The following is a 21,895-nucleotide window of genomic DNA, read 5'->3' on the forward strand; positions in this document are numbered from 1 at the left end:
ACGAGCTGCTGGTAACATCACTGCCACATCCATCCATCCATCCATTTTCTTATCCGTCAGGGTCGCGGGGGAGCTGGAGCCTATCCCAGCTGACTACGGGCGAGAGGCGGGGTTCACCCTGGACTGGTCGCCAGTCAATCGCAGGGCCAACACACAAAGACAAACAACCACACACTCTCACACTCACACCTAGGGGCAATTTAGAGTAGTCAATTAACCTAATGTGCATGTTTTTGGTATTGTGGGAGGAAGCCGGAGAACCCGGAGAAAACCCACGCAGGCACAGGGAGAACATACAAACTCCACATAGAAGGGCCCAGACCGGGATTCGAACCTGGAACCCTCTTGCTATGAGGCGACAGTGCTAACCACTGCACCACCGTGCCACCCACCACTGCCACAACTGATACCATTTTGAGCTCCCTGTACCAAATATTATACTATCTTTACCAGTTAGATATAAGTTTCTGTACACAAATGCCTCATGTAAAATGTAATATTTTTCAAACATGCTATAAATAGATGAGCTAAATCAAAGCCAGCTGGAATGAAGTGTAAAATTTGTTGTCAATGTCTGACAGTGAGTGGAGAGACCCCTAATTTCCTATACTGTCACTGTAAAACAACAAGCTTTACACCGATTGTAAGAAACACAATTTCATTGTATTTCATTTTGACTGACTGTATATCACATGTACTAAAATGTTAAATGAATTAATTGCACACAAAGCAGTAACCAGTACAAGGAAAAGTAGATATGTGTGGATATGTGTGTTGGCGTGTCTCACCAGTGCTTGTATGAGGTCCATCTCCTCTGCTTTGCCCAGGGGTGTGACAGTGTGGTAGAGGAACATAGTGAGCAGCTCTGGGCTCAGCCACTGCTGACCTCTGCTGCTGATGCTGCCTGTAATGGCACCCACAACCGGAGGCTCTGCCATTGCCAGCACCCTGAATGATGGATGGATGGGGAGGATTGACCTGAAAACACACATAACAGTTACACACCAGCAGTGGAAGTTCGGTTGTGTTCGAGGAGATGCAGAGTGCCGGTGTGCAGTGTTTGTCACAAGCACGTGTGTGTGTGTGTGTTTGTGTCCCACCCAATCTATGTCAGGGACACAAGCATGACTTTTGACAGCTGGCTGTGTAATGCTCTGATTCAAGAGGACAGCAAAGTCCATTTTGACTACCCCCACAGAGACACCCACGCTGCAACAGGATATATTTACTCTAACGTGGGCAGAATCAGACGCTAAATCATCGGCATCGTTGTCGCCTGGTGACTGTGTGGAAAGACATTTTATGTGTGAAGACAACACAGCCTGTTGTTATTGGCCGTAACCATGCACAGTATTCAGGGTTGGGTCAGATTGCTTTGAAATGCAGTCAAGAACTGAATACAAATAACACGGCAATTTATGTAATCACTGATGTAATCTGTGTTAGATTACATAAAAAAAAAACCTATAATCTAATCTGAGAACATTTAGATTACTTTTGAGTTTATTCAAAATTAAACACTGAAAACATCGAACCCCGTACTGTAAAAAAAAAAAAAAAAAAAGTAGCCACAAAAATTCCAAATTAATTAAATTAATGTTAATTTATTTTACCTCTACATTCTTTTGTAACTGTTTTTGCACACTCTTTGCTTTTTGCACTCCTCTTTTGTCCTTGTGAGCTGCCTCAACAAGTGAATTTCCCCACTGCGGGATAAGTTCATCTTATCTTATCTTATCTTATTATTCATTCAAATGCCTTACAAAACAGACATTTTCTTTTTATGTCTTGTTCACACACTCCCTTTCTCCGTCTTTCTCTTTCTAGTCAGTCTTACTGTGAAAAATTGCAGAATTCCTTTTCAGATACTAACAGTAACATCATGTATATCCAAATCTGAACCAAAATGTTGAAACTTGGTAAATGCTAATATTTTCACGGCCACTTTAAAGTCAGACAACACAGCCTGTGGCACAGTCTGTTGCTATGGGACAAGACATCACTATCACAGATGCGCAGTAAAGGGGTTTTGTTTATTTTTTCTCACAATATGTAGTTCAACATTTAATGTTCCTGCTGTAACAAACACAGATAGGACACATAGGATAGTCGGAGTTGGATAAGAAAGAACCAGCAAACTGCTGTGTGTACATACACACATTTTGTCAGAGCCACAGTAGTGTAGGAAGAGGAAGTGGGTTTGTTTCAGCCCAGACGCCCCCACCACAAACATCCTTCCTGCTGGCTAAGGTGGGTTTTTAAGATGAACACATGAAAATGCGCATGGGCACACATAAATACACACACACACACACACTTCATGAGTCAAATCACAGAAAAGTTCAGTTCATGAACAACAACAGTCAGTCACATACTAGCCACTGTGCATTGTTTTGGTGTCTAATAAGACCCCTAACTTTTCTATTACTGAAACTGGCCTCCCCGAGAACATATTTGCCGTTTTCCTCCCAGCACTGCAGAGCCAAGCATTCTTTGGGCTTTTCAGTCCGAACACCTGGTAAGACTCCGTCCATGACAGGACACTTAGAATGACGTGGATGATATGAAATAGTGATCGAAATGAGAGACATGAGACTCAACGCAAACATACTGTACTCGTCACTCTCCTCTTCATTTCTGCGATTTTGTTTCCTGTTATGGTGCTAATGATGAAGTTATCTGAGTTTAAAGCTAGGAACCACAACTGTTTTGTTTGCATGTTCGATGCAAATTTAGATTCTAAATCTCTGATTTAGATTCAGAGATGCTCCTAAGAAATAACCTGTAAGCCTCTGAGCATGTGGTGTGTGTACCTCTCTTGCAGTTGCTTGTCACTGAACTGTAGTTCTTCCTTCAGTGTCTGGTATCTGTCCCACCTCAGCAGCCTGGTTCCATCATACAGATCCAACTCTCTATCATGGAGTAACCTGGGGAAACAGAACACAGTGGAATGAGTTGAGAAGTGTGTGTGCTTGTCTTTCATTTACAGGACCAGCAGAGCAGCAATAGAGAACTACAAAAAAAGACAACATAGAGTGCAGAAGATAATACAAGTAATGATATCAACAGAGCATTCTATAAACTGAAGTACCTAGACAGCACAGCCAAGGTCCCCAGGTTGACCCTGTGTATACCATCCAGAAGCAGCAGCTTGCCTTCAATGGCAGCAGTGACCAGTGGGGACGGCCTCCACGCTGTGTCTCCGTTAGGGAGAGTATACCTCTGCTGGAGAAGGTCCCTTGCTGTCATGTCCTGGAAGCGAAGTTGGGGGGGGGGGGTTAAGAGCAATGCATGAAGTGGTTCAGTGCACTAGCATGTTTACTATCACATGGTGTTACAGAATTGGAGGATTGGTGCAGAGATTTTGTTGCAGTCACACTCCTCTTTATTTCTTTTGCTATGTCCCCGCATGATCTGGCCCTGCTGCTAAATCTGATATATCTGCTATACAGCTAACAGCTAATGGCACATTTCTGTTGGTGGGGAATCTGTGGAGCGAGACTGTCATATTCACTATAACGTTACTGTGTCATGGCGGAGACAGAGGGTAGAGGAGGCAATACAAGCATAGTTGCACAATTTATTCAAGATTGTGATTACTGAACTGCTCCATAGCAAGAGAACACTTTTTAGTAAGTCAGAAACAGGTTTCATATTTTTCATTTGGTGCTGTCCTCAAGTAGAATGAATTAAGGGTAAAACGAGGTTTCAGCATCAACATCAGACATGACCCCTTAAAGGAAAGAGATAAATGAACAGATTTCTTGAGCCACAACAGTAAACACACCACAGATGCTCATTTTACCGAGCTCCTTTGAAATCCATGAATTTCCAAGCGTTAATACTGTTGCACATAGTGACAGAGTACATGGTGTCCTCAGCCACAGGGACAAATCGCTCTCTCGGTCACGGTGTTTCTGGTAACCGACCAACATCATGAATGTCTGCCCGTCTGCCAGTTTCATACGTGAGCAGATATAAACAGAAAAACAGCAGTCAGTTTGGTTTGCTGAACCTACTGCAATACTACAAAACTATCAAGACTGTAAGCATTCAAGTATTTTCCACGTGCTGGATTTTCACTGAAAGGCAAAAATAAAATGCTGTATTACAAAGAGACATCGCACATTGTCATATTCTATTCACACAGTCATGTGTTAACTGCAGGGACCTGTAAAACCTAGCAGGTCATTCTCTCCAGTGACATGCTTGGTTGTTCAAATGGACCAACAATGAAAGATTTGAAAGTACTATGTTTGCCGACGTACAGGTTTTGATGGCATTTACTGAATTCTAGCTTGTATGCCTCTTGCCAAGGAGCCAAGGTCTCTACCACGACACAGTTATGGTCAGTTACTATATGTAAGATTTTTTTTCCCATGTCACCGCACAGAAGGACGCAAGTACCTACTCTTGCACGAGAGGCTCATATTAGTGACGTGGTGGTATGTAAACAATAACTGCATCCCCCATTGGCTGAACTGGAATGTTAGGTAGCTTAGTTAGCTAGCCTCTCATGTAGATCTAAGCCTCCTTTGCACTGTGATGCTGAAAGAAAACAGTTCCTACATAAAACAGCTCACAACAAGGCCTGTGGGTTATCTTGAGTAACTGGGTCATGATCCAACACAGGACATATGGAGCCATTTCAAAACACAAAACATGGCTTCTTTCTCTTTTCCACCATCCTTAAATATCTGTATATATAGTATAACCAATTGCATTATGAAAGTTTGCAAATGAACTAGGCAGGGTTAATGAGTTGTGAGCCTAAAATGGCAGCAACCACAGCTTGAGTAACATGCTGAACTCTGACACTCTGTTGGTACAGTCTGCATCGTCAGTATGTATATTTCATTTTATGTAGTTAATTGTATTCTCACAATTATTACAGAAATGATGCTGTAAGTTTATGAGCTGCTTATTGTCATGTCAACTACTCAGTTAAACTTCAGAATCAGAGAATCAGTCATTTTTATTTATATGTACCATATTCATTTGTAGGTTAAATTGATATTATGATTAATTAGCCAGACACTGGTAAGCCTATTGTCAAGTCTAAGACAGCTTTAGTAAGTGAACTTTGTTTCCATTATTTTTATATGAATATATTCATCATTATCCACCTTTTCCTAACTAAGAAAAAAAAACTCAATAACAATAAGCAAACTACAATGCTTTTTATGTAGTAAAAATCTGAATGCAGTACTTACTCTCAGAACGAGCAAATGATGGTACTGCAGCTTTTACAAAGGTAAGATATTTACATAGTTCTCTGTCTACTGGTTTGGTTATATCTTATGATAATAAGATAAACAGTGTGGAATGTGCGTGTTGCTAATCTTTTGTGTACTATGGAGGTGTCAACTACATCACCTACAATGAGAGGAGTATAACTAGGCTTTCATCCACTTTTTCCCCATATGCGCAAGGAAACATCAGATTTTGGGGATTTGCAAATATAATTACCTGTGGCTGTGTGTACCTCTACTGTACATCTGTGCATATATCTGAATGGGAGGGTGGTATTGCAGTATTCCTCCCTGTCTTCCTGTATATTCCTTGATATAAATATCTGCATACTGTGTGTGCAATGTGTTCTAAACACGCGCATATAATGTTTCCCCTCCAGCCCCCATATTCATTTATCAAGAGAAAATATCTAAAATTAATTATTGGAGATTACTATTCTTATTTTTTCTTGCAAAAGAGGAAAAGGGTTGTGTTATTGTTCTATCGTTCTTTCCATTGAAGGAGATACAACAACAGATAAAATATCTCTATTCCACTCTAGCCTTACATGTCACTTTGTTCTCCAAAAATGGGATTTTCAGAGCTGACAAGATGAACTGTGCAGCAAAGTATTCAGCCATTCCCGCAGCACAAGTCACCCCTGACCTCAGCCAGCTAAAAATAGCTGCAGACTGATGCATTAATACATAAGGCTTCAGTACACCCGTTTCCTGCACAGTTATCACTCACATTCCACAGAATTACCCTCCCAGCACACACACACACATTTATAGACAATATATTGTAGGAGCCCTCCATTGCATTGTCAGTATCTCAGTGTAAAGCCAAATATGGATCTTTTAGCCAAACTGCTGTCCTAATTTTGCATAAACACACTACATCTTGCAATACTGTACCTTCCTTCGCTATACATCTATGAGATGCAAGAGATGCAGAGGAGCATGAGGACCTGTTGTCGAGTTTGTTCATAACAATTTGATTTCCTTTATTTATAGAGAATTTAATAATCTGCTTGTTTAAATGAATGGGATTGCTATGATTTTAGCATCTAAAAAAATGTCGTGAAATGTAGTGAAAAAACAGGATCATAATGAAACTTTTCCATTTGAGTATTGATTCCAGAGTATACGAGGTGTGCTTGAATGCACCATGAAGTCCCTGTCAGCACTTGTGCTTTGCCTTACAAAGTGATGTAGATTTAGAGTTAGATGTAGAGCTAATGATGTTCACATGAATACACCACACATCCCCTGCCAAACACAAAATCTTCCCACATCTGGTGCTCGGCTGGTGTCAAACAATGGACAGGCGGTCAGAGACGTCTCACTAATTATTTGGGATCTTTGACATGAAAAGCAATAATGCATTTGTTGATCGCACACCATTTCACCACCTGCCATGTAGTATTTTCACAGAAAATAAATGCAAATTGCTTCAGATGTGACAAAACAAACTTTCAAAGACACATTTTTATTTACCTGGTAGAGCATGACAGACTCTGTACTGTAACCAAGCATCTCAGCAAACTCTCTTGCAATCACTGACTTGCCACAACCCTAGAAAATACAAAAATATAATTTTTGAGATTAGAGAACACATTCTCTGCATGTACAGTGTGTGCATATACCGTGCACTAAATGTGAGCTACCTTGGCTCCTATCAGACATATGTCCTTAGCCATGTGTGATTGCATCATCTCAGCCATCAGCTGGGAGTGGCTTGGTGTACTGACGAAGATACGGCTTCTGTTGGGTGGACACAGCTTCTTGGTGCCTGCTGGGACCTGAAGATTGATGAAGGCAAGACATAACCTTGAAAGCGAAACCATGGCTTCATCATTCTATAGAAGTTAGGGGAAAAATATTCCTTTAAATAAGCCATGATTTAAAGACTCAGCATCACTGACACAGGACTGGGAACAAAATAACTAAATATACTGTACGGTGCAACAGAAATTCATGAGAAAGAATTACTGCCACATGAAGAAAACACAATAAAGAGTGATATCATTTGTTTGGCTCGAAGATCTGCAGCACTATTCTTAGAAGTCTGGAATACCTCTGTTCTCCCAAACCCCCACACAGTGATTCATTCACAACACTGTTAGTTTTTCATCCAAGACGACGAATTGCAGACTGATAAAGATGTTCCCTTCATATACTCTACACAGTGTCAATTGCAGTATATCAGTCAGAGCTACTGACACAGTGTCCGCCTGTCCGTCTGTGTGTGGCCTGAGACAGAACCGCGAACATCTCTGCATGGACAGGACTCACTGGCTCTGTTTTGCGACAGACATCTTTACATCTTAGTTTATATTTGAGGAAGGCAAGGTGATCACACTCATGAAGAGTCAAATCATATAGTCCCATAAAGTATGAAAAACAAATAATGGATGTACTAGTGCAAATGATTCTTGTCTAACTGTCCAGTCACACTGGAAAATGAACCGCACTCAAAATATGAGCGTAGGGAGATGGAAAATCTATAACCATAACTGTAGAAAAGTGTGCAAAAAGAACAATTATACTTAATGAACAATGAAAAGACAGCCAGATGAAGCGGTAAACAACAGATCCACAAGGCCTAATATCTGCACTGGATTATTATATATGTATTATCAACATGATGCAGGATACAATGCAGGTTTTAAATTCTCTATAGGGCATCTTTAACAGTGATTTGCAACAGGAGCAGTGCTTTAAGCCCCATTTCACAATCAGAATAAAGAGCCTTGATGCACCACACATGGCCTGTGTGCTGCATTGGGACATTTTATGCTCACTGGATGGGGGCTTTAGTTTTGCTCTACATGTAGCCAGTGCTGGTACCTGGAAGGTGATGTCCTTGTCTGCAACACATATTGTGACATCTGCGTGGCCCTCAAGATCCTTTGTCAGGGACACATTCAAAATGGCGCTGGGTGCTGGTTGACGATGACCATCCAAAAGCTCAAATCTCTATGAGAGAACGGCACAAAATGAGTGTCAGCCAAAATGAATGCTTCGGAATACTGCATTTTATCTTTTGTTCAGACCATATCAAAAAAAGCACACTGGATGACACAACATGCAGATGACAGTTATGAACATTTTGACTGGTGGTTCATATCTTGACTCACGCTGAGTACACCCTCCACCGCAGTGCGCCCTTCTTTGCCCAAGAAGCTGTTGTAGGGGTAAAGTCTCTGGACTAGCTGCTGGGAGGACATCATGGGGAAAGTGTTCTGCAACAACATGGAAAGGGGCTTTCATTATCTATTCTCCCTCTCTAGGGCATAGTAAAGAATATTTAAGACACCTGCATTCTCACCAGCACATGGGTGGCAGGAAGTAGGTTGTCCACAGGGAAGTCAGGAAGGCCAAGGTTGGATGATTCTTGGGAACACAGTGTAGTGGCTAGTGACAACAGCTGGGACACTCTGACACACAAAACACGACAGAATATTGCACACCAAGAACTACTGAGACTTCAAAAACTGCAAAAGCATATTCACAAGTCAAACAAGTGATTCAAAAATGTCTCAACTTCAGTAAGTGTTTACTTTTAGTTTACCTTTCTGCAGCAATGTTTGGTCCTGCTGTATACAGCAGCTCCAATTGGTCCTGAAAAGAAATCAAGATGAGAATAACTTGCAGGGCTAAAGACATGGATCTTCTGAAGAGCACTTGTGCTATGAAGTTAAACTAGAATGACCGCCTCAGGTTTGTAAGTCTCTGTGCACCGCTCAAGTTGCAGTTTACATCTATGTCTGTCCAGACTCATGATAAACTGTATGTCTTGACTTATAGAGAACTTTGTCACATGGTGAAGCAACAATCACCTGAAGCTCAATTTCATCCAAAAAAATTAGCTTATGGTGGACTACAAGGCTTCAAATATGGATGGTGCTGCAAAGATTCTAAACATGCACATATTCAACCCCACAGCACAGAATACCTACAGTCAGCACAGTTTCAACGCGGACACCCAAGATTAGTGCCACCAATTCAGTATCTGACCAAATGTGAGAAATGTTCTGTTATGTTCCTGAGTTATGATGTGGAATAATGGACAGAAAACATTATGACACAGTGAAGTTGACCTTTGACTTTAAAACGTGAGGTCACAGTGACCTTTTTGATCGCCAAAATTTAATAAGTTCATCTTTGAGTCCAAGAGCATATTGTTGCCAAATTTCCTCAAGGCATTCCTGAGATATGGCAAAAACATGACAGATGATTCATATTCAAAAGTTTCAACGAGAAGGTAGAATCTAATTCTAATTCAAATTAATTTTCATAAGATATGTCAATTACCATGAAAAAACAGGTATAGCCTACTATTTTTCACACTAGCTACAAAATAAGGAGACAGGTCAGAGAAAGAATTACTGCCGCACGAAGTCATGAATAATACGCTGACGAATCCAGCAGTATGTGAGATTAGCTGCAGACAGACACGCATACACATATACACACGACCGACATAAGATCCCCTCCAGAATCATGCCCGGCAGAGATAATACAGTTTGTTTACAGTGTGTTATGTAGACTTTTCAGGGTAATAAAAATAGGATCAGTGGGGAGAACAAGTTAGTCCTTTTCTCTCCTTATTGAGACATTTTGGTCGTGGGAAATTTTTGATGACAGATAATCTGTTAATTCCTGGGCTGACCTTGAATGGTAGGTAATAGATGTCTCTGGCCTGGAAGCGAGAGCGGAGAGGAGGATCCAGCGGGTTGCCCTTATACTTGGGGACAGGGAGACCAAGAGCGATGACCCTAAAGTCCTCACTTACACGAACAATCTTCCAGCTGTCCAGTTCGTCTTTAGTGTGTTCCTGCAAAGCAGCAAGGTGTAAATTCCTTTCCAAATGTCTAGAACTTAGCAATTTCTTGTCATTTTACATGTTTAAATAAACACTTTTTTTTAACATGAACTCTTACAGGAACACAGCTATGTGTAACCAGGACTTTTTCTGAATGTCATAGGATTCATAGCAACAGCGTTTTTGGCTCTGAAAACAAGAGGAGTTCTGCAGGAGAAGTGTGAAAAGTTACTGCTTAAATGTGAAGATTCAAATAGATCCTCCACAAATAACAGCCAATTATTCTGTTAAATAAGAACCATGGTTATTGGATACCATGCAGATCTACAGAACATTATGATCAACATTGTTGTATATTTACAAATCAGAAAGTTCTGATTGAGAACATTGTAAAGAATGATTGGCTCTGGTAGGCGAGTGTGCTGCTCTGACCTGCAGCAGCTTGTCGTAACGCTCAGCTGACATGAGGAACCGTCCATCCTCCAGCTGCATCTCTCTGTTCTCCAGCAGGTTGTTAAGGACAGGTAGAACATTTCTCTCTGCCTTTTCAAGACCCTCCAGGACCAGGACTCGACCATGTGTTGCTGCCCTAACTGCACACTGTGGACACACACACAAGAAGTCAATCAATGCTCCGGAAATAATTAGAAACATGAGTGAAGATGTTGATATCGGCAAATTTCATAGCTGCTCTGACCTACCCTCTCCACCCTCGGGTCAGCTCGGTTCCTACTTTGTCCAGCATGACCTCTGTCCCTGCATCAGTTCTTGCTGCCAATGCTCTAACAGCAACATGAGGTTGCCGTAAAGCCTTTCCTGAGGATGTCCTCAGCTTATTGTGTTCCTCCTACTCTAAACCTCAGCCTCAAAGCGGCTGTTTTAGGAAGGCTTATTTTCTACCACCAAATGTGGGATAATAAACTTAGTTCTACTTGGTTTAGTTTGTACAGCATTTGCAAGTGCATGTGTGTACATGTGTATGTATGTGTAGACACACGTTTCTGCATCAAAAAGAACATCTGACGTCAAGAGGCAGGAAACTTTAGCTGTCTGGGTGAACCACAGAGCAAGTGGCCATATAATTAGGTTAACATGTAAATACGTGGCAAGTTGTGTGGGAAGCAGAGTCATAAAACTATAGTGAGGACCAGATGCTCTAAATTTAACCTCCTGATCCATTTTCAACACAAACGTTGTAATCAGATAATTGTTAGAAATGTAAGTGACGCAGGATGGTGAGAGACATGGAAGCTCAGATAGGCCTTGTTTTCCTGCCTGACAGTAACAGCGCAAAAAAGACCAACAACCTACAAGATACTGAGAAGATTTTAGCAAACATTTACCTAGAGTGCAGAAAGAATAGACCATTGAAGGGATGAGGAGCATAAAGGAGCACAAAGAGAGACAGTGAGAGAGTCGTATGTCTAGTGTGATACATAAAAGCCATTTTCCATGTCATCATTCCATAATGTACAATGCAACTAAACTAATATGTGAGGTTTTACCTGGAAACCATTTAGTACAGCATATCCCAAATATGCTGTACTAAATGGTTTCCAGGTAAAACCTAAGTGTGACCAGGTGGACCACTGAGCTGATCACGCAAATCCTTAAGGTAAACAAATGAAACACAAATAAGGTTGAAAAGATACAAAGCACGACTTTAATTCCAATAGATTTAAGAGTCCATTAAAGTTTCAAAAGTAAATACTGTAGCAAACTTAGACTATTTTTGGCATACTTGATTAAACTGAAATTAAACTTTCCATCTCCATGAACACTTCAGATTAGGTCAATGTACACTGTCACTATCGGTTTTGGGGCCTACTGCAGTTTTACATCTCTGATGTTTAAAAATTGTTTAAAAATCAATTAGGTCTGATTTTACATTTGTTGTACATTTTACACTTTTGTTTTTTCATTTTTAGCTTGGATTTTGATGCGCAGTTGTTATCAGTTTTTACATAGCAGTGTAGGCTTTCACCCTTAAACTGGATTGTTTTGGTGTTTATTTGCTACATTAGATCATCACATTGCCTTTAAAGTGCATCCAATCGATTTATTTTTAAAAAAAGAACTTGCTGCAGATGCTAATTATCAGTTGGCTATACACTGGTCTTAGTTTAAATTCAGCTCAAGTGGAGGTGGCAAGCTTTTTATACTGTAATAGAGTTTTATTTGCAATGTGGGTTTACATAAGAAAGCTCCTGCTAACTGGAAAGAGGTGACTAGAGATGTCAAAAATCCAAAAAGAATGCAACTCCATCCATCATATGAACGTCGGAGGGAGGGTGATGCTAAGATTGAAGGATGATAGAAAAAAACAGGCTTGAAAACTAAAGAGACTGAGAGTGAAGTGGAGGAATGGGAGGGGAGGAGAAGAGTAAGCACAGGGACTGACACGTTAAGTCTGAATATAGGACTCCAAATCAGCACAGGGCCCTAAGGATTACTTGGATGTTCTACTTAACACACAAACACACACCTCCTACGATGCCAAACTATTCTCAAAGAGAAAAGCTTGCTAATTTGCACCCACACAACTTCAGTTCCTTGCACAAAATAAGTGTTGAATGCTGCAATGTGAACATATACTCACTAATTGCACCCACAGCCACATATTAATACATACAAAAATCAAATACATCTGCTAGTTTTATCCAATGCACCAACTCATGAACCTGGAAAAAAAAATACGTGAGATTTGTGGAAGACCAGAAATAAACTGTTCTTTCACGCGTATCAGTACAATCAGTTCTGTATCTGTTCATCTATTCATTTTATATAACCCAATATCACATTTTAACTTAAGGGGCTTTACAGTCTGTACAGAATAATATCCTCTGTCCTTAGGTCCTTAAATATTCAGAAACTGTTTCCATGGAAACAATGACACCTGTTTTCATTACGATGAAAAGGTTGGGGACCAGTGAGCTGCCAGGAGCTGAAGAAGTTGGCTAGCACTCCTTGTCCACGCGACTGAGAGACAACCTCCAAGACTTCGGACTTGGACATAACCAGGTCAAAAGTGCTAATGTCCCCTTTAGACCCTTCTAACCTTCAAGGCTATGTGACTGTCAACATATATCCACTCTCGGTCTCTATTTTCCTAATGTGGTGAAGCAGAAAGTGACGCAATTCCATAGCGCTATACTTGACTTGCGTGATTTGTGGTGTAAAAGAAAGAAAAATAAAATTGTTCTGCACTGGCAAATCAAACCAGGCCACCAGTGTTGGAAGTTTCACTCTAGAGGATATAATTATCATTGACCAGGTTGTGCAGAGAAACATGTGTCTATAGAAACTGACAACAGGTGTGTGTTATCATTGCTCCCTAGCTCAGTATAAGGTGAATTTACTGTTGGATTGTTGTCAACTTGATGGACACTGTTCAGTATAACCCTGCTCCCAAAAGCTGGAACGATGAGTAAAGCATAAACACAAATGTGACAATTGTTAATCCTTTCAGACATATACCTAATTGAAAACAGATCAAAGATAACGAACTTCACCAAATTTTTGTAAATATATCCTTATTATGAATTTGATGCCTGGAACAAGTTTCCAACAAGTTGGGACAAGGGCAACAAAAGACTGGGAAAGTTGTGTACTGCTCAAAAAAAACACCTGTTCCACTTTCCACGGGAAAACAGGTTCATTGGTAACAGGTGATAGGATTGTCACTGGGTTTGAAAAGGGTGTCCTCGAAAGGCTCTGTTTCAAGGATGGGGAGAGGTTCTCTTTGCCAAACACATGATTATCTTAAGGATATTACAACATGGGCTCAGGAACACGTCGTAAAACCACTGTCCATTTGCAAATTGTTCCATCCTCTTTTTAGTTACATTTTAGACATCATCCCAACCTCTTTTGAAATTGGGTTGAACATGATTTCAAGACATTGCCGGATTATGACGTCACATCAGTAAAACTGCACTCTACAGTAGGGATAAACCAATATGACCTCTTTTATATAAACAGTTTTTACAAGGCAGAAGCAGATTACACACAATTATTAGTAACCAAGGACACCGATAATCAATATTAGGAACTGATATACATTTTCAATAAAAATTAAAGTCAAAATTTAGAAAAACCAGTGATGGAATGCACAATGTACAATTTACTCAAGTATTTAAGTAAGATTTTAAGGTACTTGTACTTAAACTTAAGTTTTTCCATTCTCTGCTACTTTATACTTCCACTACATTTTGGAGGAAACATTATACTCGACTACATTTGATAAACTAAATTAGTTATTTTGCAGGTTCAGATTATTGATACTAAATGTAAATCAACTGATATGAACAATTATCATCTACTGTTATAATCTACCAGCAGTATGCCCAAGTGTGTGGCACATTAGCCTACATTACTGATAGACTAGTATTTGTGACACGTTACCAATCAGATCGCGATGTGGGCATAACATTAAAAGAGATAGAAGAGTGGTGACTACAGACAGAGAAATATTATTAAATTAATTTATCTTTCTCAGCAATCAGTCAAAAAAAATACTGATACTGACATGTAGAAAAACCCTGAATCCAATAATTGGTCGATCCTAACTCTGGAGTGAGGTAATGTTATAAATCATGACAATAATTAACTGTACAAACCGTAAATATATATATACTGCCCCATTTATCCTATCATGATCTCCAGCTTGTCCTATCTAAAGGCACATAAGCCCAAAAATGTCATTAAAATAAAATAATCTGATTCACAATATATTCTACACAGAAATGTCAGACTATAAGTATTGAATTAGAAAAATCTGCTATACCTAAACAAAACTGCCATGGCAGCAAGGTGGCACTGCTAATCTGCACTGGCACATTATTGACCCAAATTCTTTCTATTCAATCATAAAACCACTCAGAATAGTGATAGCTGAGATATAGTGTCGGGTATAAGCAAATGTGTACAGTATAGATTGCACATTACATTGTTTTCAATAAGTAGAGCATACTTGTCAAGCACTAGTGAGAAATCTATTCATATACATAAGGTACATATTCATAGTATAGCAATTTCTCCAAGAAAGTAGAAAGTGGAGCTAAGCCCAACACATTCAGTGTAATTAATAGAAGCTCAAACTAAACCCTAATGAGGTTTTAGAGTTCTCTTGTTCCAGAGGACCAGGTTTGTGAGTGAAGGATAAATTTGCTGAGAATGAAACATTGAATGAATGTTTCCATGGGGTTTATATTTAAACTGTTATGCAACTTATTTATTTTTTCCACAGATGAAGCCATGTGCTAATTAGCTGTGTATAATGACATGGTTGAGGGTTGGGGTTTTTTTGTACGCATAAGAAATGAATGGAGATGAATGGAGAACAGAAAGTTCTCCTTAGAGAAACTAGCCTGCATAACGTGGACCTGCTGGTCTCCATGGTTACTTGACTTACAAAGTCAACATAGTGTGGGGGTGTATGTTTGCATGAAGCCTGATCGATCAAAATGTGGCACAGAAAGAAACAGTAAGGTTGTGATGGGGGTTTGGTGTAACTCTAACTGAATGCCCCCTCTCTGTGTGCTTCAAACACTGTAGATCACAGCATTTTATTACACAGATTAGAACATGAGACTAGGATCACAGGGACTGCGCTATGCTGGTTCAAATCATATTTAACAGATAGATTTCACTTTGCTCAAGTTAATAATGTTTCCTCTTCATATATAAGGGTTAGCCTCGGTGTTCCACAAGGTTCAGTGCTTGGGCCGATCCTGTTCACCTTATACATGCTCCCTCTAGGAAATATTATTCAGAAACATGACATAAACTTTCATTGTTATGCTGATGACACTCAGCTGTACTTATCCTTAAAGCCTGAAGAAACAGAGCCGTTAGCCAGACTCCAGGCATGTCTTAAGGACATAAAGGACTGGATGACCTCCAATTTTTTATTATTAAACTCAGACAAAACTGAGATCATTATTCTAGGCCCCAAACACCTTAGAAATAGAATAGCTGATAATATTCTCTCTCTGGACGGCATTACTTTGGCCTCCAGTACGACTGCAAGGAACCTCGGCGTTATCTTTGATCAAGACGTGTCATTTATTCATCACATTAAACAGACCTCTAAGACCGCCTTCTTTCACCTCCGTAATATCGCTAAGATTAGGAGCGTCCTCTCTCAGAGTGATGCTGAAAAACTTGTTCATGCTTTTGTTACTTCTAGGCTGGACTACTGCAACTCACTATTGTCAGGATGTCCAAATTATTCTATTAATAACCTGCAGCTGATCCAAAATGCAGCAGCTAGAGTTTTAACAGGAATCAGTAAAAGGGATCATATCTCCCCCATCTTAGCTTCTCTTCACTGGCTTCCGGTAAAATTCAGAATAGACTTTAAAATTCTCCTACTTACATATAAGGCCCTAAATGGACTAGCCCCATCATACCTGCAGGATCTAATAGTCCCATATACTCCCAATAGATCACTCAGATCACAGAGTGCAGGTTTACTTACAGTTCCCAGAATTTATAAAAGTAGAACGGGAGGACGAGCCTTTAGCTATCAGGCACCCCTGCTGTGGAACCAGTTGCCAATCTGGGTTCGACAGGCAGACACCACCTCCACTTTTAAGACTAAACTTAAAACCTTTCTGTTTAGTAAAGCATATAGTTAGCACCAAATAAAGTGTGTAGGGCTGGTAGGCATAGTTTCACCCACCTCATGATATATAGCCACAGGTAGAATAGGTCTGACTAACTGTTAATCTTTAAATCTCTATCATAGCTAAGCTGCTATAGGCCTATGCTGCCGGGGGACACAAACATGATCCACCAAGCAGTTTCCCCTCCTCCTTCTCCTCTTCTATCCTCTCCCCTCGTCAGATTAACATGCAGTTCATTATTTTATGTCACTAACTGTGTGTCCAGTGCTCCTCGTAGTCTTGTGTCTCTCCCTCCCTCCCTCTCTCTCTCTCTCTCTCTCTCTGTATCTTTCTGCAGGTATCTCTCCATCCAGATCTTCAAGTTGAACTGTAGCCGGCTCTATGACCAACCCAATGTGTATTGTTGACATCTGCCTGTCATTCCTCTATGTACCGACTATGGGCGGGGTGGTTCTCCCTACGGGCCGAAATCGAACTGATATGATAGTGATTCTCAACATCACATAAAAAAAGAATACATGAATGTTACAGCAGTTCATTATAATTTTCATTACTATAATTTTCTTATAACTTGTGAAATGTTAAAATCATATTGAGGTGGTAGCAAAAGTGAAACTAAACAGTTGAGATTTTGTTTTGCTTATCTTTTTAGTAATGTCATTTCTCATGTTGTTAATTGATTTCCTGCCTGTACAACATCCATTGCACGTCTGCCCGTCCTGGGTGAGGGATCCCTCCTCTGTTGCTCACCCTGAGGTTTCTTCCATTTTTTCCTGTTAAAGGTTTTTCTGGGAGTTTTTCCTTAGTCGATGTGAGGGTCGAAGGGCAGAGGATGTTGCTGATGTTATGTTAAGCCCTTTGAGACAAACTGCTTGTAAAAATGGGCTATACAAATAAAGTTGACTTGACTTGACTTGACTTCAAAGTGAAGTAGAGAAAATAAGGGACATTCAATTATTGTTCCACAATGCTGAAGTAGTGCAAATAAAACACCAAGTTTATTGAGCGGCTTCATGTCCTCGTTACAGACAACTTGGTTCATGTATTGACATTTGTGATTCTAAATTTGTGTTTTAACTTTCTTTAAGTAAAACTGGATGAGCCATGAACCTTTTATGCTTACATATCTTATAGGCTTAAATGCAACTGTCCTTGTTTTGTCCTGTTTTGGTCATGGGTGTCTTTCTGTGCAGTGCTGCTTGCATTCATTTGGCTCTACCAGTACTCACACAGGTTTATTATAACATACTCAAAATCCTTCTGTGACTGAGAATAATGAGTTGAGGTAAGTCCGTTTCTGAATCATTGCTTCCAGAAGACACGTCTGCAGCTGCTTGTGTAGAAAACAGAAAGGGTAGAAGGCTCACAGAGCTTATATACCACAGAAGAAAAGAGAGAAGAGAAGCAGGGTACATGCTGGAGAGGTCCCAAGTCTATCACAAGTTTAACACGTAGAGACGGACAATCGCATTCCCACTCACAACGTGTGGAGTAGGGGTGGGCGATATATATTGTCTGCGATGGTATCGTGATAGTTTTAACGATGTGCAAATTTACATTATCGATGATTTAAATGACGTCGCCAAAAACAATGAAACGCACGCGGAAACACTTCATATTATTTTAATAAACGGTGCAGCAACGCTCCTCACTAGTGGACCTACGTAATCACATGACCTCTCGCTAGCATCCTTCCCTGCAACAGGTCAGCAGCGCATGGCAATGAGAGAGAATGCAGGCACCTCCAGTCCCTGAAGCTACTTTAGATAACTTAGTGCTGAGACGTGGGTCTGCCTCTCTGACATGGAAATGGTTTGGTTTTGAAAAGGCTGACGTGGGTCAAAAGACTGTCATATGCAAGATTTATCGAAAATCTATCACCGTGAAACAAAGCTCCACAACAAACCTGTTTCACCACCTCCGAACCAACCATAGCAAAAAGTACGAAGAATACGAGAAACTTGGAGACTCTGCTGCTCAACGGAAACCAAGCAGGCCACCTGGTCAGCACAACCAACAAACCCTTGCTGAACTATTCAGCAGAAAAGTGCCGTATGAGAGGAAAAGTGAATGATGGCAAGAAATAATAAATGCTATCACCAAATTCATAGCCAAAGAGATGTTATCAATGCAGTTGGTTGATGGACAAGGCTTTATTATGTCCTAGACTGTAGGAAATAGCAGAAAATATTTCAGTGAAACTGCAAGACAGTGCATGATTGAGAGATTTATTGAGCAAGAAAAGGCCATTCGTCATGTGCTAGGTTCAGGCCAGAAGTGCAGGCATCTTATCCCAACATGGTAAGATGTTGATGTGCTAGAATCAGTGAGCAAAGCACTTAGTCCCCTGCTGGAGTTTACAGATGCTCTTTCAGGTGAGCAAGTGGTAACAATTTCCTACCTGAAATCGGTCCTGTCATTATTTAACTTTGAGGTTCTGGCAGTCAAGTCTGATGGTACAGATCTCAAAAAAAAAAAAAAAAAAAAAAAATCAAGAAACCATTCTGGATTACCTAAACACAAAGTACAGAGATGACAATGTGGATGGCCTTTTAAGTGTGGCATCCACACTTGACCCAGGGTTTAAAAACCGCTACAATGACGATGATGATCAGATCATATGTCAACAATTACCTCTGAACTTATGGCTATGGCAACTCAGGAAGAGAGCGATTCTCCATTCCCCTCAACTGCCACAGCTCAAGGTACCTCTACAGATTTGACTTTAAAAAACAAGTGAGAGGGGAGTCACAGGCTACTGACCTAGAAAAGGAAATCAAGAGCTACCTCATGATACCAGAGGTGGACAGTGCTATCAAGCCACTTGAATGGTGGAAAACCCAAGAGATAAATTTTCCCAGACTGGGAAAGCACGTAAAAAAATATCTCTGCATCCCTGCCACAAGCAGCCCTTCAGAGGCAGGAGGAAAATACACAGGAGGAAATACTGTGATGTGTCACCGGGACAGACTGGTGTTTTTGGCACACAATTTGAAGTAAACCACCTGTTGTGAACTGTTGTCCTTGGATGTTCAAAGTTCTGCAAAGTTTCTGGTGTCTGTCCTTAACTGTGACAATACTGGGTTTTTTTTTGTTTTTGAGAAGTGTGGACTTTTTTTTCAAAATTATTGTCATTTGTTTACACATCTCTTTCTATTTATTTGAGAACACCCTTAGTGTACCTTTATGGCAAATGTCTTTTTTTTTTTGACAATCCTCGACCTGGACAGACTTGAAGTTTAGTAAATCTATAAACACTTGCTGATGATGATGTTCAGTATTTCTTATGGATGTATGGATGTATTTTTTTTTACAAGAATTCAATATTCCTGCACTGTAGTTCAATTAAGTTATTCTTTTATTTGTACATACTAAAGTTTAAAGGCACTAAATAAGTGTGTTCCATAAACATTGTGCCCATTATTGTAATCTGCATAATAAAAATGTACAACGTAGAGAATTCCAATCACATTTTTTGAAAATATCGACTAATTAACGTTATCGTGAAAACCCCAAAAAATATCGAGATAATAATTTTTGTCCATATCCCCCATGCTAGTGTGGAGTGCACAACAATACGATTCAAATGTTATGGCGTCAAAAACTAAATTGCAATGACCTGTTTTACCTGGAGAAACACTTTTAACACAACAGCTCGAGTTAAATTCAAAGATTTTCACTGTATGATAAACACTAGGAGTGCTGTGATGGACTGGTCACTGATTGTTAACAGCCAATATTCATTCTAAATAATTAATTTTGTGGTCTCTATCAAAGCTGAATAGAAGAGTCAATCAGAGGAACACGTGAGACAGTTTCTCTGTGCGCAGCTAAAATGCCACAGCGTACTGCAGGGCTCAAATAGGGTCCCGTCGTCCCCAACAGAATCCTTAGCCAACCAGGTTAAAGAAAATGTGTTTAGGATGAACAGACGATTGATTAGTAAATGACAAACAGAGCTGAGCACTGACCACAAGGGAGAGCACCTTCTCATGCTGTTACTATAGTTACTATCACTGGTTGGCTCCCAGGTGCTGGGCCTACCTGTGTTTGGCTAAGGGAGCTGACAGCTAACAGAGCTAATAGCTTTCAGTGGAGCTAAACACATAGCAGGACTGAGACTTTCGGTTCAGAAGAACATAAAACAACAAACTGCAATGTGAGAGCACAAGATGTAAACAGTAAATAAATGTACTGAAATACTGAGTAGAGTCTGAAGGTAAAAGTACTATTAGTTTGGTGTTGCAGACACTTTACATCAGTGTATATTTGACCAATCACAGGGACCAAATGGTGGAGTAGTGGCTTCAGGAACCAAAGACCTCAGGACTGATAAACCTGAGAATTAGACAGATTTTTTAACAAATTCTTACCAAATTTTATGTCCTATTCATTTTTTTCTTCATTTTTTTTACAGTTTACGAACAACCATGCCTGTTAGACACCATTCCAACTAAGCTGCTCAGAGAAGTTTTACCCTTACCTAGCACCCCTATATTAGATATGATCAATCTGCCCCTAATAACAGGCTAAGTACCCCAGTCTTTAAAGTAGCTGTAATCAAACCTCTCCTTAAAAAACACACACTTGACCCAGAGGTTTTAAGCAACTATAGACTAATATCTAACCTTCCATTTCTTTCCAAGATCCTTGAGAGAACAGTCGTCAATCAGGTATGTGACTTTCTAAATACTAATAGCTTATTTGAGTTTATTTTCAATCTGGCTTTAGAGCTGATCATGGCACAGAGACAGCATTGGTCAAAGTCACAAATGACCTACTGGCATCAGACAAGGGACTTATCTCTGTCCTTGTACTGTTAGACCTTAGTGCTGCATTTGACACCACTGACCATTTTATCTTATCACACAGACTGGAACACCTAACTGGCATTAAAGGAACTGCATTAAGCTGGTTTCAGTTCTATTTATCCGATCGATCTCATATTAATGATGCATTGTCCACACTCACAAAAGTTAGTCATGGGGTTCCCCCAATACTATTCACCCTTTATATGCTCCCCATCAGTGATATTATTAGGAAACACTCCATACATTTTCACTGTTAAGAAGATGATGCACAATTGTACTTGTCAATGAAACCAGATGAAACAAATCAGCTAGTCAAACTTCAGGTGTGTCTTAAATACATAAAAACTTGGATGACTTGTAATTTTCTACTTCTAAATTCGGACAAAACCGAAG

At 40.0% G+C, this 21,895-nt stretch overlaps 1 protein-coding gene across 1 annotated transcript in view; it reads right to left on the minus strand.

The window, feature by feature from the left end:
- Positions 1 to 21,895, minus strand: part of vwa8 (von Willebrand factor A domain containing 8) — a 79,032-nt gene that overhangs the window by 52,955 nt on the left and 4,182 nt on the right. Inside the window, exons 5-15 of the mRNA XM_046403826.1 lie at positions 10,495 to 10,662; positions 9,910 to 10,074; positions 8,809 to 8,858; positions 8,566 to 8,674; positions 8,375 to 8,479; positions 8,085 to 8,213; positions 6,902 to 7,036; positions 6,732 to 6,809; positions 3,092 to 3,252; positions 2,814 to 2,927; positions 789 to 978 (exon numbers count right to left, since the gene is read on the minus strand). Of these exons, the coding sequence (XP_046259782.1) occupies positions 789 to 978; positions 2,814 to 2,927; positions 3,092 to 3,252; positions 6,732 to 6,809; positions 6,902 to 7,036; positions 8,085 to 8,213; positions 8,375 to 8,479; positions 8,566 to 8,674; positions 8,809 to 8,858; positions 9,910 to 10,074; positions 10,495 to 10,662 (1,404 nt within the window). The remainder of the gene's footprint in view (positions 1 to 788; positions 979 to 2,813; positions 2,928 to 3,091; positions 3,253 to 6,731; positions 6,810 to 6,901; positions 7,037 to 8,084; positions 8,214 to 8,374; positions 8,480 to 8,565; positions 8,675 to 8,808; positions 8,859 to 9,909; positions 10,075 to 10,494; positions 10,663 to 21,895) is intronic.

The sequence above is a fragment of the Scatophagus argus genome, chromosome 11, assembly GCF_020382885.2.
Source record: "Scatophagus argus isolate fScaArg1 chromosome 11, fScaArg1.pri, whole genome shotgun sequence".
Lineage (NCBI taxonomy): Eukaryota > Metazoa > Chordata > Actinopteri > Scatophagidae > Scatophagus > Scatophagus argus.